The following is a 17,203-nucleotide window of genomic DNA, read 5'->3' as shown; positions in this document are numbered from 1 at the left end:
TCCACCTGCCCTTTATCCCATTCCCATCTAGTTCCACGAATGAAAAGGGAAGGGAAGGACCACAGGCTAAAAGGTAAAAGGTAATAACCACCTATTTTTATCCACCTGACAGCTTGAGTTCTTCCCACTAACCCCCTTCTCCTCATCTTTTTATTCAGATGTGGAAGGGGATGAGTAAAAGGAACCAGGTGGGAGAGGCAGGGATGGGCCAGAGGCTGGTGGGCGATGGGTGGAACTCAGTGGGGAGAGGGATGATGGTAAATGGAACCATATGGGAAAGAGGGTTGGAAAAGGAAACTAAGGGAGAAAAAGATTCCAGTATGCAACTTTACAACAGGAGGTGGGGCAGAGACTGGGTGGTGACAGATGGATGGATGAGTATATATGGAAAGAGAACACGGAATGTGGTTGGGAAATCCAATGCAATGTGGTGGAGAAACTCAGCTGATCCATGGGAAGTAAAATGAGTAACCAACATTTTGAACCTGGGCCCTTCGTCAGGTATCTGACTTCACCCTTTCCTTCCTCTGCATGCTGCGTGGTCTGCTGGGTTACTCTAGCATATTTGTGTGTTACACTTGACCTCTGATTTTCCACACTCCTGAGGAAGGGCTCGGGTCCAAAGTGTGGACTGTTTTTAATTTCATTGGATGCTGGGGGTCCTATTGAGTTTCTCCAGCACATTTGTGTACTGCACTGGATTCCAGCATCTGCAGATTTTCTTGTTTACCAGCTGTGGCAAACGCTGAGTATGTCTGTGTTGAATAGACGAAGAGAAAATTTAGGAGTTGCAATAGAGATAAAAAGAGTCTGAATTGCTTATTGTTTGTTTCAATTCTCACTATTACTTTCCTAGTTCACCAAAGGCTACTGTACATGTACTGTACTGTACGCCTTTGGAAGACTACACAAAAGAGTCTGGAAAAACAACCAACTGAAAAACCTCACAAAGATAAGCGTATACAGAGCCATTGTCATACCCACACTCCTGTTCGGCTCTGAATCATGGGTCCTCTACCGGCATCACCTACGGCTCCTAGAACGCTTCCACCAGCGTTGTCTCCGCTCCATCCTCAACATTCATTGGAGCGCTTTCATCCCTAACATCAAAGTACTCGAGATGGCTGAGGTCGACAGCATCGAGTCCACGCTGCTGAAGATCCAGCTGCGCTGGGTGGGTCACGTCTCCAGAATGGAGGACCATCGCCTTCCCAAGATCGTGTTATATGGCGAGCTCTCCACTGGCCACCGTGACAGAGGTGCACCAAAGAAGAGGTACAAAGACTGCCTAAAGAAATCTCTTGGTGCCTGCCACATTGACCACCGCCAGTGGGCTGATATCGCCTCAAACCGTGCATCTTGGCACCTCACAGTTTGGCGGGCAGCAACCTCCTTTGAAGAAGACCGCAGAGCCCACCTCACTGACAAAAGGCAAAGAAGGAAAAACCCAACACCCAACCCCAACCAACCAATTTTTCGCTGCAATCGTGTCTGCCTGTCCCGCATCGGACTTGTCAGCCACAAACGAGCCTGCAGCTGACGTGGACATTTTACCCCCTCCATAAATCTTCGTCCGCGAAGCCAAGCCAAAGAAGAAGAAGACTGTAGATGAATTTCACAGATGCTACCTGACCCGCTGAGTTCTTGCATCACTTTGTATGTTGCTACTTTGCAAACACCAAGAGGATTCGGCTCCTGGTTAAATAAATCACTGTATCATGCTAATGAGATGCAAAGTCACATCACACAGCAGTGTTCTTAGAAATTTTTAAAGTTGCGTCGGGGTTTAGTTATAGTGATGTGCTTAGAAGGGTTCACACAATTCTTAATAGACACTGTTAAAGTTTTTTTATTTTCCCCTCAGTACTGCAGATTTCCATGAACATTCTACTCTCCCATTATCTTCTGCAAGGAACTCCCTTCAGGCAGGAAACAGATTTACGTGCTGGCTGATAATCAAGTAATTCTACACAATGGTCTTGTAAATAAATTCAGTTTCAAAATATCCCAAAGAAATAAATGGAAATTAGTTGAACATAACTTACCAGTAGATGAAAGGAAAAAAGTCCTTACTTCAACAAATGGAGATTTGCAAGAAAATAAATTAAGACAATGAATGCTCAAAATACAATTTCACATTAGGTAAAGGGTCCATTATTGTCACGTAAGACTACATTTAAATTGTAGCATACATAAAATTCTTTAACTTTGTTGTCTACGTAAGGAAGACAGAGAGTCGCCACTTTACCCTCACAGAAATGAGGCCCCAGTGAGGATTGAACTCATGACCCCTCGTTACAAGACCAGTGCTCTAACCACTGAGCTATCACAATAAAGACTTAAAACATTATGGTTAAAGAGGCTTTGAATGAGGTTGTGGCTTATTTTGGCACTTTTTTTTACATTCCATACTGACTTAGGAATTCCAAATTGCCTGATTTGTGCATGTATCTGCCAATATATTCCAGCTGTGGTGATAAATTACTGACATATGTGGGCCTTATTACTGTTTGAACTCTTTCCATAATCATATCTGCTGAGAAATTGACGTTATGTGGCGGCCCGCTGTTGCAGCAATTGAGCCAGCGCTCCAGATAGCAAGCACAACCAAAGGCCAGCAGCCCGAATGGCAAGGGCAGCTTAAAGGCCAGTGACCCCAAAATGGTGTTGGTCTTGCTGCGCAGCCAAAAGAACAAGGTAATTGTTATACAGGGAAGTACCCACACACAGGAAACCCACTTTTGTTATGCATGTTATGACATCAGCCAAGGGGGGCCACGGCGGGAACAGTCCAAGATTAAAAGACAGGCCTGAGCCCTAATAAAACTCAGAGCTTAACCTGACCACATTATGTGTGTCTTCTTTCAAGAAGCGCATGGTTACAATTGATGACCCCGACAGTTTAGATGGCATCTAAACTAGCAATGAGTGAACAGGCAGCAGTCAACACGGATGCTCTCAAACTGCCAACCTTCTGGATATATCAGCAAAGCGTGTGGTTTGACCAGGCTGAGGCAAAGTTCCAGATCTGGCAGATCACAGCAGAATCCACCCGGTACTACCATGTGGTGAGTGCCCTCGACCAGGACTCAGCAGGCCAGGTGGCTAACTTCATCCAGGAGCACCCATAGGAAGGCGCATACACCGCTTTCAAGGACTTGCTGACCGAGACCTTGAAGCTTTCATGGCGTGAGAGAGGGGCATGTCTGCTCTACCTGGACGGGCTAGGGGACAGGTCCCTGTTAACCCTCATGAATTAGATGCTGCCCCTCCTGGGCAAAAATGAGACCTGGAGCTTTCCTAGAGCAACTGTCCGAGGACATCCAAATGCTCCTGGCTGACGCAGATTTCAGAGTACCCTGGAAAGTCATAGCACGAGTGGACACTCTGTGGAAACAGAAGAGAGAGTGCTTGGTGTCCGTGGGGCTCGTCACGAAACCCAGCAGCTAAACCCATGCAGAGCCGCCAAGAGAACAGCAGTACCTCAGAGGAAGTGATCCAGATGAACAGTGGTGTTTCTACCACCAGAGATGGGTGCCGGAGCCCGCCGGTGCAGGCTGCCGTGCATGTTTCAGGGAAACGCCAAGGGCCAGCTGTCACTAAAGGCCATGACAGCCTGCCTCCAAGACATCCTCCTGTATGTTTAGGACCGCCACTCAGATGACACTTCCTCGTGGTCACAGAAGCAGAGGTCAGTGTCCTGCCCCCATCGGGACAGGCCACCAGGAATAGGCATCCTGAGGGCTGCCACAAAAGCACAATTTGGACCTATGGTACCCGCAAGGTCTAACTGTAGTTGGGAGGCAGCCTCTTCTCATGGATGTTTACACTGGCCACACAAAGACTTTCCAAACCTTCCCCCTCAAAAACGCCAGGCTCCCAGCACTCCACCAGAGATTGGACAATGAGTATGCCAGGGTCCTGGCTGAGTTCCCTGCAATGTTCACCCCCCCAATTCACCATGGGATGCCCCGACATTGGAGTACAGCACCACATCGACCCAGGGGCCGCCGCTCCATGCAAAGGCAAGATGCCTTCCTGTGGAAAAGCTCCAGCTGGTGAAGGTGGAATTCAAGAAGCTGGAGGAGCTCGGCATCGTTCGGTGGTCGGACAGCCCATAGGCTTATCCCTTGCACATGGTACCCAAAGCAACTGAGGGCTAGGGACAATGTGGCAACTACCCCTGGCTCAATTAGGCCACAACACCAGATTGGTATCTCTTGCTGCACATCCAGGACTTCGCAGCTAACCTGAGCGGGCCAAAGATCTTCTCCAAGGTGGACCTCCTGCGGGATATCATCAGATCCCGGTACTCCCCAATGATATCCCCAAGGCCGCCATCATCATCCTGTTCAGCCTCTTCAAATTCCTCCTAATGTCGTTCGGGCTAAAGAACGCCGCACAGACCTTCTAGTGATTCATGGGCCCAGTAGGCTAAGACCTGGATGACATCCTGGTGGCAAGCAGGAATCAACAGGAGCATATGGTGCACCTCCACAACCTCTATACCTGACTGAGTGAGTTCGACCCGACAATCAACCCAGCTGAATGCCAGTTCTGATTGGAGGCCATTGACTTCCTGGGCCCCAGGATAACCAGGGCAGAAGCCACACCAATACCCAGTAAAGTGGAGGCCATCCGGAAGTTCCCCAGATCCAAAATGACCAAGGGACTACAGGAATTCGTGGGGATGATCAATTTCTATTACAGGTTTCTACCTCAGCTGCCCGGATCATGTGGCCCTTGTTTGCCTGGAGATGGCAGGCAAGGCGAAGGACATCACCTGGGAAGAGGAGTTAGCGGAGGCCTTCGTTAAGGCTAAGGAAGCCCTGGTGGACTCCCCTCTCTTGGCACATCCCAGGTTAGATGCTGCAGCGGTCTTGACGGTGGATGCCTCAAGGATGGTGATCAGCGGAGTTCTGGAGCAGCAGTTCGAAGGAAGTTAGCAGCCACTGGCTTTCTTCATCAAACATCTGCAGGCTCCGAACTGAAGTACAGCGCTTTTGACAGAGAGCTACTGGCACTGTACTTAGCCATCTGTCACTTCAGGTACTTCCTAGAGGGCAGGTCCTCAACAACATTCACAGATCACAAGCCCCTGACCTTCGCCTTGGCTAAGATCTTGGACCCTTGGTCAGCCTGCCAGCAACAACACCTGTCTTGCATCTCGGAGTACACCACAGATGTAAGGCACATCTCTGGAAAGGACAGTGTGGTGGCCAACACACTGTCCAGGCAAAGTATCCATGCTCTATTAAGGGGAGTGGACTTTGTGGCACTGGCGGAGATGCAGCAGAAGGACGAGGAGATGCCCCAATACAGGATTGCCATATCGGAACTGCAGCTCCAAGACATCGCAATTGGCACAGGCAATACCACCTCCTGTACGACGTGGCCACCGGTCAGGTCAGACCCGTTGTCCCGGCGGCTTGGCGATGACAGGTTTTCAATTCCATCCACAGATTGGCTCACTTATCCATCAGGACACAGTTCAGCTGGTGGCCAGTAAATACATGTGGCATGGATTGCAGAAACAAGTCAGTGGGTGGGTGAAGGTGTGCATGCAGTGCCAAACAGCCAAGGTACAGCAGCACACCAAGACCCCACCTCAGCACTTCGAGTCCGCAGAACAAAGGTTCGACCACATCCACATGGATATAATAGGACCCTTTTTGGTATCCCAGGATTTCTGTTATCTGTTCATGATGGTCAACCACTTCACCAGCTGACCAGAAGCAGTCCCATTGGCAGACACGTCCACAACTTCATGCACCAGGGAAGGCGTGGTTCAGGTTACTGTCCCACATCACATCCGACAGAGGGGCCCAGTTCACCTCCAGTCTGTGGTCTGATCTTGCCAGCCTGTGGGGTGCCCAGCTGCATCAACGCAACTGGGCCCGGTGCATTCAGTCGAGACACTAGCACCACGACGAAGAGGCAGGCCACCGATGGCTGCAGAGACTTTGCCTCTGGATAACAAGGACATACTGCCAGTTCTAGGGGGGGTGTCATGTAGTAGCCTGCCGTGGTGGCCATCAAACCAGAACTCTGGGAAGCGTGCACTACCAAAGGCCAGCAGCCCGCACAGCGACATTAGTCCCAACAATTGAACTGGTGGGTGAAGGGCAAGGCAGCTTAAAGCCCAACGACCCCAAAATGGCACAGCCAACAGACAGGGACAATGCATGGGGAAGAAGAGTATTGTTATGCAGGAAAGTACCCACATGTGGGAAACCCGCTTTTGTTATGCATATTGTGACATCAGCCAAGTTGGGGGGGGCACGACGGGAACAGAGCAAGTATAAGAGTTGGGCCTGACCCTAATAAAACTCAGAGCTTAACCTGACTACACTGTGAGTGTGTCTTATTTTGAGTAGCGTGCGGCTATAGTAATTTGAAATCAGAATGCATTCTAAAACAGAGTTGAAAAAAAAGCTTTTGTTTCTATTCACAAGAACCTACACACCACAGGTGACGTGTTTACAATTTTGCAATTTTATTTCATTTCCTCTCTCCATATTAATATTTTTACCAATCAAAATCTGAAAAAATGGAAGAAATCCCAGTTATTGTGGGTTGAACCATGAAATCTCAGATAATAACATTCCATTAATAAATACAATGTCAAATTCTAAATATTAAATAAAATATCAAACATGATGTTCAATCAGGCAAAACTCAGTCAAACACAATCTGCTAGAGGAACTCTGCAGGTAGAGGAATGTCAGTGGAAGAAAATGAATGGCCGATGTTTCAAGCCAAAACTCTATCCATTCCGATATATCTCCACATAAAATTCAATGTTTATTGAAATGTTCGCCACAATTATGAAATTTACACCTAAATTGTAAAATAGATGTTAAAGATCCACAATAATTCTGAAACAATTAAGAATCACTGGAACCATGAAGCAGACATTTGTGGGGGAAAAAAAAATCAAATTGTGTTTCAGCTTGTGGATTCTGGTTCTTTCAGTGGATTTCACGAAATGACGTTACCCAAACTTTCGTCCCAGTCAGACTATTTTATTCTGCAGAATTATGAGTTATCTGCACAAGGCCTCACAAAGATGCTCTCTCTATAAAGGCTGGCAGAGACTGACCTCGTGTTTCACAGCTTGCCTTTGTTCAGTTTACACAAGGGTCGGGTTACATTTGGCCCAATCAAAAGTTCACACAATACACTCTTACCCAATGCAATTGCTACTAAATACAAATTCCAATGCTACATAAGATTGACAGCCACTTGTCAGACCTGCCCATTGACTGATTCAGAATAAATTCCTATAGTTAGTCATCGTGCTAATTGGTCCTTTTGAATTGACTTGCCTGCCTTACTAGAATGCTGCAAAATCTAGCTTTTACTCTCACTGGCTTTTAACCCCTTCCTATCTCAAGCTCAATAACCTTTTGTTCTTCAGCTGAAGCATTAATTTCTTTGCGATCCCTATGAGGTTGAGTGTTTTCAGCCATTTCTGCATTTATTTCAGATTTTCAATGTCTGCAGTTTGTTTTGTTTTCAATTTCCAAGGTTGTATAGGGCACTTTACCCAAGGCATCATCGGCATTAGAGATACAGCGCAGTAACAGGCCCTTCCTACCCAAATACACTTGTGACCAATTAACCTTCTAACCCCATTACATCTTTGAAATGTCAGATGAAACCAGAGCACCCAGAGGAAATCCACCCATACAAATTCCTTACATGTTTAACTGTCAGCAGGGGATTCGTACCCAGGTCACTGCCACTGTAATAACCTTGCGCTAACTGCTAAACTAACTGTGCCACAGATGCAAGCTCCATTTAAATCATTCTTGGAATCTAACTTGTCATCATAAGTTTTTTTCAACTACCTAGTTGTCATCACCAGTTTATTTTGTAGAACAGAAGAAATGTGTTGAGTCAAGAATCCAGCTACCAAAATAATGCTTTTGTGGCAACAAGGCATCCAGTGGCATCTGGCATCAGTTAGACATGAGTGTGAGCTGTTCAGTTCAAAGCAAAGTTTGTATGAGCTGATACAGCCGTATTGAGGGATGACGAGGTATGACAACCCATTCAAGAGGTAAATCAGCAGAGCATCTCCTCAATCAAACAGATTCGGAGAATGGAAAATAAACTTGAGGGAAGGAGGGTGATTCACTTCCTGCACTCCTGCAACCTCTGCAACCACAGAGCCTAGTGTCTGTTCCAATGGTGAACCTTATCTCCCGGATCTGAAACTCCAATTATAATCAGTTTTCAATTAGTAGAAGGGTCTTGATGCAAGAATGAAAACATTTTTGAATGTTTCAGACTATTATAAACCACTCAAGATCCAAAGATGCTGCTTAATTCATGTTATTATTATGCTTTGTTTCTCAGTGGAGATCCTGGAAGCAAGACTGAGGAGGGCTGAGGAACTTAAGAGATTGACAGATATGGCCATCCAAATGTCCGAATCCCAGCTTGCTGAACTTAGAGCTGAGATTAAGGTTAGTGCTTAAAAGAGGTCCCATAGAGTTGAGTAGCAAACGTATACCTTGCTGAGCCAAATGCTTTGAGAACTTTATCTGTTCAATACACAAATGTGCTGGAGAAACTCAGCAGGTCCTGCTGAAGTAAATAGTAACCAATGTTTCAGGCCTGGACCTTTTGTCAGGGAAGGGCCCAGATGAAGGGTCCAGGCCCCAAACTTTGGTTACCTTTTACTTCCTATGGATGCTGCGTGACCTGATAAATTTCTCCAGCACATTTGTGTATTGCACTTGACCCCAGATTATGCAGATTTTCTTGTTTAACTTTATCTTCTCAACAGACTTCTCCCCATTCCTTAAAAATGTGAAGGAGTGGATTGATCAGATTGCTGTGGGCTGAAGGGTCTCCAATTTTATAAGGAAGTATGAAAATATGATTTTTTTGGGTGTCTCCAACCCAAGGTTATGCTGATGACATGACAGGATCCAATGCGATGGCAAAATTTGTCAGAAACCTTGCATTGTATTAGAGTCTGAAGGTTTAATCCAGTGGTTCTCAACCTTTTTCTTTCCACTCACATACCACTAAGTAATCTCTTAGTAATCACAGAGCACCTATGCCATAGGGATTACTTAAATGGTATGTGAGTGGAAAGTAAAAAGTTGAGAACCACTTGTTTAATCAATGGAATGTCTGCCATCTGCCTTGGTCATTAGATGCAGAAAGACCTGGGGATTAAAATTTCCAGATCAGAATATGATGGAGTGGAGGGGTGGCAGGAAAGACAGATGGAAAATTTTGTAGAACAAGATTCAATTTCAATTCCCCACCCTTCATGTCTATCCACAGTGTCATGCACTGCCAGACTGAGACCACTCACAAATTGGAGGAACAACACCCCATCTTGCCTCTGGGTACCCTCCAACTGCATAGCATTAACACCAACTTCCATTGGCCCCCCACTCTCCCACCCCATCTTTCCTTACGGCGTGTGTAATCTTCCATGTTTCACTCCAGTCTCTTGAGTAAAATAAAGCCAAGTTGTTGAAGGCCACTTTGGGAAAGGGAAGTTTTAAGAAAAGATATTGGAACTGCGAATGTGAAAAGCTCCACAAATCCCCAAACAATCCTAATCTACCACCTTCATCCTGCGAAATTGGGACAATTTCATACCTTCAAAAAAGAGGTGTGGTTCAATGGAGCACCTTAGTTACTGAACTCTAGCTCTGAATCCAAAACTATGACACAGAAATTCACCCATTTTGCATCCTTTTTGAAAGGGTGAAAATTCTCTCCTGGTGATAAATGGGTGTTTTACACTTTTAAATCATGATGTATATCTTTTAAGCATTGCTGCACAAGTTATTTAATGGCTGTTGAAGTTCAGGGCCCATCACATTACTTGTGACAAGTTTTTGCTGGTGCACAGAACTTGAGAAGTTGTTTTATCCTGAGGGATCATATTTCTGTCAAGTGAGACTACATGGAAAAACTGAAAGATGTTGGCATATTTTTTGGTAGTAATCTATATGTCAGCACAACATTGAGGGCTGAAGGGCCTGCACTGTGCCATAATGTACTGTGTTCTATATGAAAGTACATGGTTCAGATGGCTCGCACACTTCCAGGTGGGAGTTGTCTCTCTTTATTCACAAAAGATGTTTTTCTGCATGATTAAAATAATAATAATAAGTGAGAAAGTTCTCATGAAGGACCAGGTGATTAATTGTGAAACCCGGATATAAAAATCAATCATTGGGGGTCCATAAAATTTAATCGCGAAAGAAGTGAGGTCATGCTAAATCGGGGTTTCATTGTTTAATTTGCATCCCTACATCATTTCCGTTTCTTCTTTACTTGTAACATCCCAGTTTCTCTGTTTGCATTTTAAGTCAATCTGGGAGCCCAAGGTCCTCGCTCCTGCTGGGAGCCCAAGGTCCCTGCTCCTGCTGGGAGCCTGAAGCCCAAGTCCAATAACTCATTGCATTATATCTGAATTTGCGTTATTGGAGTGCGTAAAATCGGGGTTTCACTGTAATGGTTTGTTATGCAAACTTCAAACAATTGGTGCAGCAATATAAATATAGCACAGTATATATAGTCCTGTGTAATAGAAGGGAACAATGCAATAACTAACCATAATATACATCTATGTAGTACTCTTTGTTCCATTGTTGACAGCTCCTTTTATTTATTTTTAGGTCTTGACAAGGCAAGTTTACTGATGAGACCAAAAGTAATAGCCCATCTTGAATAGCCCTGTCTTGGATAGAATTTAGAAACTTGAGAGGTTGTTTCTGAATGATATAAAAAGGCCAGTCTAGATTAGAAAGATGCATCATTGTGGAGCTGTAACATAATGTTGTAGAGCAGCAGCAAGTATTGTAGGGGAGCATTTAAGATTGGAGCTGTAGCATTGCTTTAAAGGTCAGATTTTAGATATTTTGATTTGTGATCCTGTGCACTACCAACATTTTGAGTTTCAATCGAGTTTTTATTTTTTTTTCAAATAGCAATTTGTCAGTGAACGTAAATACGATGAGGATCTGGGCAAGTCAGCACGATTCACTGGTGACATCAGTAGCCTGCAATCTCAAATTCAGCTGTTTGGAGAAGGTGAGGATTTCCAGAGTTGAATAAATAGCGAACAGATGATTTGAATATAGTAAAGATTTAAACTTATTGCAAACAAAAGATATTTCTCTAAATGAGCCAATTAAATCCCCTGTTGTGGAATACCAGGGATTTGGTGAATTCAAATTGAAAGAACATAAAAAAGCATGGCATTGGTTAGGCTGCAAAAAAAAAAATCCCACAACCCATGTACACAGGTGTGTTGAGAAGACCACTATATCAAGTTGGGTGGATTCACAGAGAGACGAGTCTGGACACAAGTGTTACAATCACATATAACTTTTATTAACATACATGAAACAAATGGAGAATGTTAAACAGTACTCAATTACTAATTCATGTAAGTGACGATACCGACATTCACCTCAGACATCAGTTGGATTCCGACAATGGTAAACCTATATTCGACCACACTTACACACTGAACACCCTGTTTCGCTTAAGTGACGATATAGACATTGACCTCGGACATCAGTGGACTCCGACAGTGGTAAATCAAAATTTGACCCTCCTCGAACACTATAAACATGGACTCTGACACATGCTTCTGGTTCCCTGATCAATGGGGGTGCGGCTCTATTGCAAGTATTAATCCATCACAATACTATGGCTTAGTTTTAGTGTAGTGCATATCTTACCCGTCACCCTTCCAGCGATATTCCACAGTAGAAACCTGGCATGGTGCGGTGTCTAGGGCTTGGACCACGAGGCATAAAGAAAGAATGTGTGGTGTGCTGGTACTATATGCAGTGGTAATCTGTGCTTCTAGCCAATAATGACCCTAAGCAATTTGAATTAGCCAATGGGAAGGTGTGCAGTAATGGGTGGCCAGAGTCCAACCTTGACTGACAGGGTGATGTGACTCCCGAATAAGTTTCAGACAGGCAGGGCACATGACCTCAAGCAATACACACATTCCAGACAGACAGGGAAACTACATTTCCTCTACACACAACAGGTCATCTCTCTTTACTGTGAAAAGATGTTCGTCCTCATATCCCCTCTCCATCTTTTGTCCAAATATTTTGTACTTGTACAATCAACTAATAGGAATAGGTTTACTTTTTCTACCTTATCTAAACCTCTGTACTTTCATCAAATCTCCCTTCAAACCTCCTTTGCTGGGAAAAATAACCCAGTTCAAAATATTTTGAGCAGAACTAGAAGCAACGCTCTAATTTTTGTGTAACTGGAAATGTATAAATGCTCCTCATAACCTGCTTTTGGAAGCAGAATCTCTGTCAGTAAGGACAAGGTCCCAATGTTTTGCTCTCTACTTTCCCAATGCATTCTGTTATATTAAAAGCACGTGAAGTCGCACTGCTTCTTAAATCCTTCTGTCCCTGTACATTCTTTGGAAATGTTCCATTAAATCTTTATTGCCTATCCATTCCTTTTTCAAAATACATCACCTCTGACTTTGATGTGATAAACTTAATGGAGAAACTGAGGGTCATTGTAAAATAAGAATGATCCCTGCTCACCCCCTACTGATGTTTCATCTTGTATTCATATTTGTGAATTCAATTAGACAATACATGGATGAAGGAAAAGGTTCTTTACTTTAAAGTTGTTGAAAGAAGCCCATGAGGCATGCCATGAGGCTGCAGCAGTTAAAGATCTCTCATACTGCAGTCCTGCTCTGTGCCAGCCCCCTGCTGGCAGCCAAGTATAATCCAGCAGGAATTATAATTCTTAAGGCCTTGCTCGTTGCATTCCACAGATGATCACTATCATTACGACTGACATCCAACCTTTCAATCCTTTATGCACCTCACTCCTTTTTATATCTGTAAACTGCTGTCCATCCTCCTCCCAATTTAATATAAAAGCTTACTAACTATGTTAATGAGCCACCCATAATCATCACTGATTCCCTGGCTCAAACTTAAGGTCCTAATTCCTTAAATCTCTCACCAACTCCCACTCACTCATGCATCCTTGGTCATCTGTGACCTCCCTATCATCTACTATGTACTCTGGGGTAGTGTACAAAGGAAAGGATTTTCATCCATTTAGGATGTAAGGCCTCAACCCTCATACTGTATGAATGAGAATTTTACATCAGTCCCTCAAAGGAAACGTGTTGATCTATGATGCATCTGTGACATGATTCTCTTTTTTCATCGTGGAACAATATCCAGGCTAAGCTATTTAAAGTGGCCAAGGATTGTCACAAGAAATCAGACATAGTAGATGAAGTTTAGTTCAGGAAGGGGAACCTCTTTACATTGAATTGTAAAGTTCATTCCCAAGGATTGATGTTGAAGCTGGCACCATGTCAGTTATGAAGGTTAGTATATGTAGAAGGAGGAAGGAAATGCAGAAGATATGCAAAATATACCTGATAAGGAAACAAGATCCATTTGTGGCCTTGGTTGTTGATTTGTCAATGTATTTCTGTGACACATAATTAAACTGTGTGTAAAAGTGGACTGGAATAAATTTGTTATTTCTAATCTCTTACAACAGTTGTGATATTATGGTAAATGGAGTAAACCAGTTGTGTATCCTCAGCAAGATTTGAGATTTCAGCCTCTATCTCCAAATTGAAACCTGACTGGATGTTGTCTTCAAATTATCTTTTTCAATGCAGTTTCACATCCAAAGAATAACTACTCCACAAGATCACAATGCATCTCCTCATTGACTTCATTTCGTCAAAGTCCTCAAGGTGATTCCATCAACACCCCTTCGTTGCCAAGCTCCCTCAGTGCCTTGTCATCCATTAGCCACAAAGTGATGCATTCCAAGGACAATTTAAACATTCAGAAGGTACCTGCAAACAGACAGGTAAGAAGAGCGCATTGACACTATTATTGTTATTTGTCAATGCAAGAAAATCAATAGGCGTGATTCTAAAGGAAATCTCATAATGCAAGCCACTCTTTATGGCATTCTGTCCTGAAAGTCTTTTCCGAAAGCTTCCAATGCACTTTGTTAAGAGAAAAATACTGCCTACAGTACTCCAGATGTTTTCCCATGAATGCACACTATCTAACTGAAGTACTGCCATATTATTTTTGAGCAAAGAACAATCTGGGGGAACTCAGCAGGTGGAGAGGTATCAGTGGGGGGAAAAGGAATTGTTGGTGTTTCAGGTCAAAACTCCTCCTTTCCCACCATTCCTCCTCCCCCTCTCCCCACTGATGCTGCTTGACCTATTAAGTTCCTAAGCAGATTGCTCTTGGCTCCTGATATCAGCATATGCAATATCTTGTCCTCTCTGTTTCTACAACACATTTCAAAGAACTCCAATAACTTGGTTGAATATGAGTTCAATTTGTCTGATCACCTTGATTTTTTTTTCTAACTGCTCTGCTGTAATACCTTCAAAAACAGCTTCAAATACTTTCCCAAAGGCAGATGTTCAGGTAGGCAACCTTTATTTTCCAGTTTTCTTTCTTCCTTTTGCATAAATGAGGTTCATTTGCAATTTAACAAAAATCTTCCATAACTTTAGTAAATTTTGAAAAAACATAACCAGGTCATCAACTATCCCATTAGGCACTTTATTTACAACCTGAGGGTGAAGTACATCAGGTCCCACTCAGTTTTCAGTGTGACAGTCCACCAGTTTGCTCAGAATCACTTTCTTCACATTATTGCTGTGAAGGTCACAGTCTCCATGTCTGAATTTAGTAAACCTAGTATAAAAACCAGAGCAGATATTTCTTTCCAGTTTTTTTTGAAGGTGTTAAAGCGACATTCTGGTTCATTGTAATGCTGTTTGTTAATCTTCCATAATTATTCAAATCTTCACTTATTTTCAGTGGCAATAAAATTTGCCTTGAATTTGTGTCATTTTCAGTCCTGTACTGCCCATTCAGAGCCAGCTCTTCAGTGCTTGACGTCCTGTTTTGCGGAAACTGCCAAAATGTTTGGCCTGGAAGTCAGCCTGAAGAAAACTGAGGTCCTCCATCAGCCAGCTTCCCACCATGACTACCAGCCCTCCCACAACTCCATCGGGCACACAAAACTCAAAACGGTCAACCAGTTTACCTATCTCGGCTGCACCATTTCATCGGATGCAAGGATTGACAACGAGATAGATAACAGACTCGCCAAGGTAAATAGCGCCTTTGGAAGACTACACAAAAGAGTCTGGAAAAACAACCAACTGAGAAACCTCACAAAGATTAGCGTATACGGAGCCGTTGTCATACCCACACTCCTGTTCGGCTCCGAATCATGGGTCCTCTACCGGCATCACCTACGGCTCCTAGAACACTTCCACCAGCGTTGTCTCCGCTCCATCCTCAACGTTCATTGGAGCGACTTCATCTCCAACATCGAAGTACTCGAGATGGCAGATGCCGACAGCATCAAATCCACGCTGCTGAAGATCCAACTGCGCTGGGTAGGTCACGTCTCCAGAATGAAGGACCATCGCCTTCCCAAGATCGTGTTATATGGCGAGCTCTCCACTGGCCACCGAGACAGAGGTGCACCAAAGAAGAGGTACAAGGACTGCCTAAAGAAATCTCTTGGTGCCTGCCACATTGACCACCGCCAGTGGGCTGATATCGCCTCAAACCGTGCATCTTGGCACCTCACAGTTCGGCAGGCAGCAACCTCCTTTGAAGAAGACCGCAGAGCCCACCTCACTGACAAAAGACAAAGGAGGAAAAACCCAACCCCAACCAACCAATTTTACCTTGCAACCGCGGCAACCATGTCTGCCTATCCTGCATCGGACTTGTCAGCCACAAATGAGCCTGCAGCTGACGTGGATATTACTCCTCAATAAATCTTTTTCCGCGAAGCCAAGCCAAAGAAAAATAACTCTGTTGATATTTTAGAAGTTCTCACAGGTTCCAGCATTTAGCTCAGCAAATGAAGTCCCTGCAGCAAGCTGTTACAGTGATGTATCATTTGCAGCCCTCTATCTAGAGTGAATGTTGCTACTAAATTAATGGATGCTATGATAACAATTCAGTAAAATCCCTCTTACCCAGAGTTCAAGCAACCGGCAACCTCAGGCAACTGGCAAAAAAAACTGCACAAAATAAATGAGTAAAGTATAAAATTAGCACTCCTTGTCATTAGTTCTCCATTCACTCAGCATGCAGTCTCAAGCAACTAATCGATCAAGCAACTAAACAATCAATCCCCATAGATGCTGGATACCAAGAGTTTTACTGTATGTAATGATGATGGTGGGAGTAGTGGAGGACTGACACCAGGAGTTCAAAGATACCTTGGGCAAGCTATTGAGGAGATTCTTTGTGCAAGGGAGCCATCAAGACCATCCATCGACACAACCAATCAACTGTGGCAGAAAGCTGCCGGTCAGTCTCTAAAAATTAACATGAGTTCAGCCCATAAATGCATGTACCGAGGGGAACCCTGCAATCCTCTTGTGAAGTGCAAGATAAATAGATGAAATGTCCTCACCTTGAGTATGTCTGATCTCCCTAATAGAGCAGTGAGCAGCAGTCTGTAATATGTGTCCAAGATCAACTTCAGCAGCCTGGAGGGACCATGTGTCTGGGAAGCTAAGGTGGCCAAGACCCTTACTATCAGGGGCAAGGCAGCCCAGGCACATACATGAGGTTGTAATTATATTTGCAATAGATTACAAATTTTGGAGAGGCGTTCAGTGTTGGCCTTTTAAATTGCAAAGTTCCAGAGAATCAAGGCAAGTGAATCTAAGTGGAAATAAAAACTGCTATAATTCAATAGGGTTAAAAACTATGGCCGAAGATTAATTCAGTGAGCATTATCTGAGGAGTTGGGAGCTTTGTGGAAGTAGAGGCCACAAAAATCCCAGCTTAAAAAGCCAGGACTTTGATCTCTGACAGGCACAGAGATTCCCAGAAATCCCCAAAATTATTCGCCTTCAACCAGTTTTCAATTCCAGAGTGATATCAATCTCAGCTTCATCAAGAAATTTCTAAGCAATCTCCTATTAAAGATCAAGGGATATGGGGAAAAGGCTGGAAACTGGAACTAGTGTAACTTTGTGTAGATTTACAGAACAAACTCGATGGGCCTAGTGTTCCTTTGTCTTGTGATCTTGTGAACTCAAAATACATTTGAAGTCACTCAAATTAAAGACTAAACTTAAATGAAAAGAGCCTTTTAGCTTATTTGGCCTTGTCTTTCCAGA

At 43.9% G+C, this 17,203-nt stretch overlaps 1 protein-coding gene across 3 annotated transcripts in view; it reads left to right on the top strand.

The window, feature by feature from the left end:
- Positions 1–17,203, top strand: part of LOC138761791 (SPATS2-like protein) — a 165,751-nt gene that overhangs the window by 128,615 nt on the left and 19,933 nt on the right. For all 3 annotated transcript variants that reach the window (XM_069934526.1, XM_069934525.1, XM_069934524.1), the window contains 3 exons: positions 8,365–8,474; positions 10,971–11,073; positions 13,688–13,884. In XM_069934526.1, coding sequence (XP_069790627.1) covers positions 8,365–8,474; positions 10,971–11,073; positions 13,688–13,884 — 410 coding nt within the window. The remainder of the gene's footprint in view (positions 1–8,364; positions 8,475–10,970; positions 11,074–13,687; positions 13,885–17,203) is intronic.

The sequence above is a fragment of the Narcine bancroftii genome, chromosome 4, assembly GCF_036971445.1.
Source record: "Narcine bancroftii isolate sNarBan1 chromosome 4, sNarBan1.hap1, whole genome shotgun sequence".
NCBI classification, from domain to species: domain Eukaryota; kingdom Metazoa; phylum Chordata; class Chondrichthyes; order Torpediniformes; family Narcinidae; genus Narcine; species Narcine bancroftii.
Note: the sequence above shows the minus strand (reverse complement) of the source record. Positions and strands in the feature narration are given on the sequence as shown.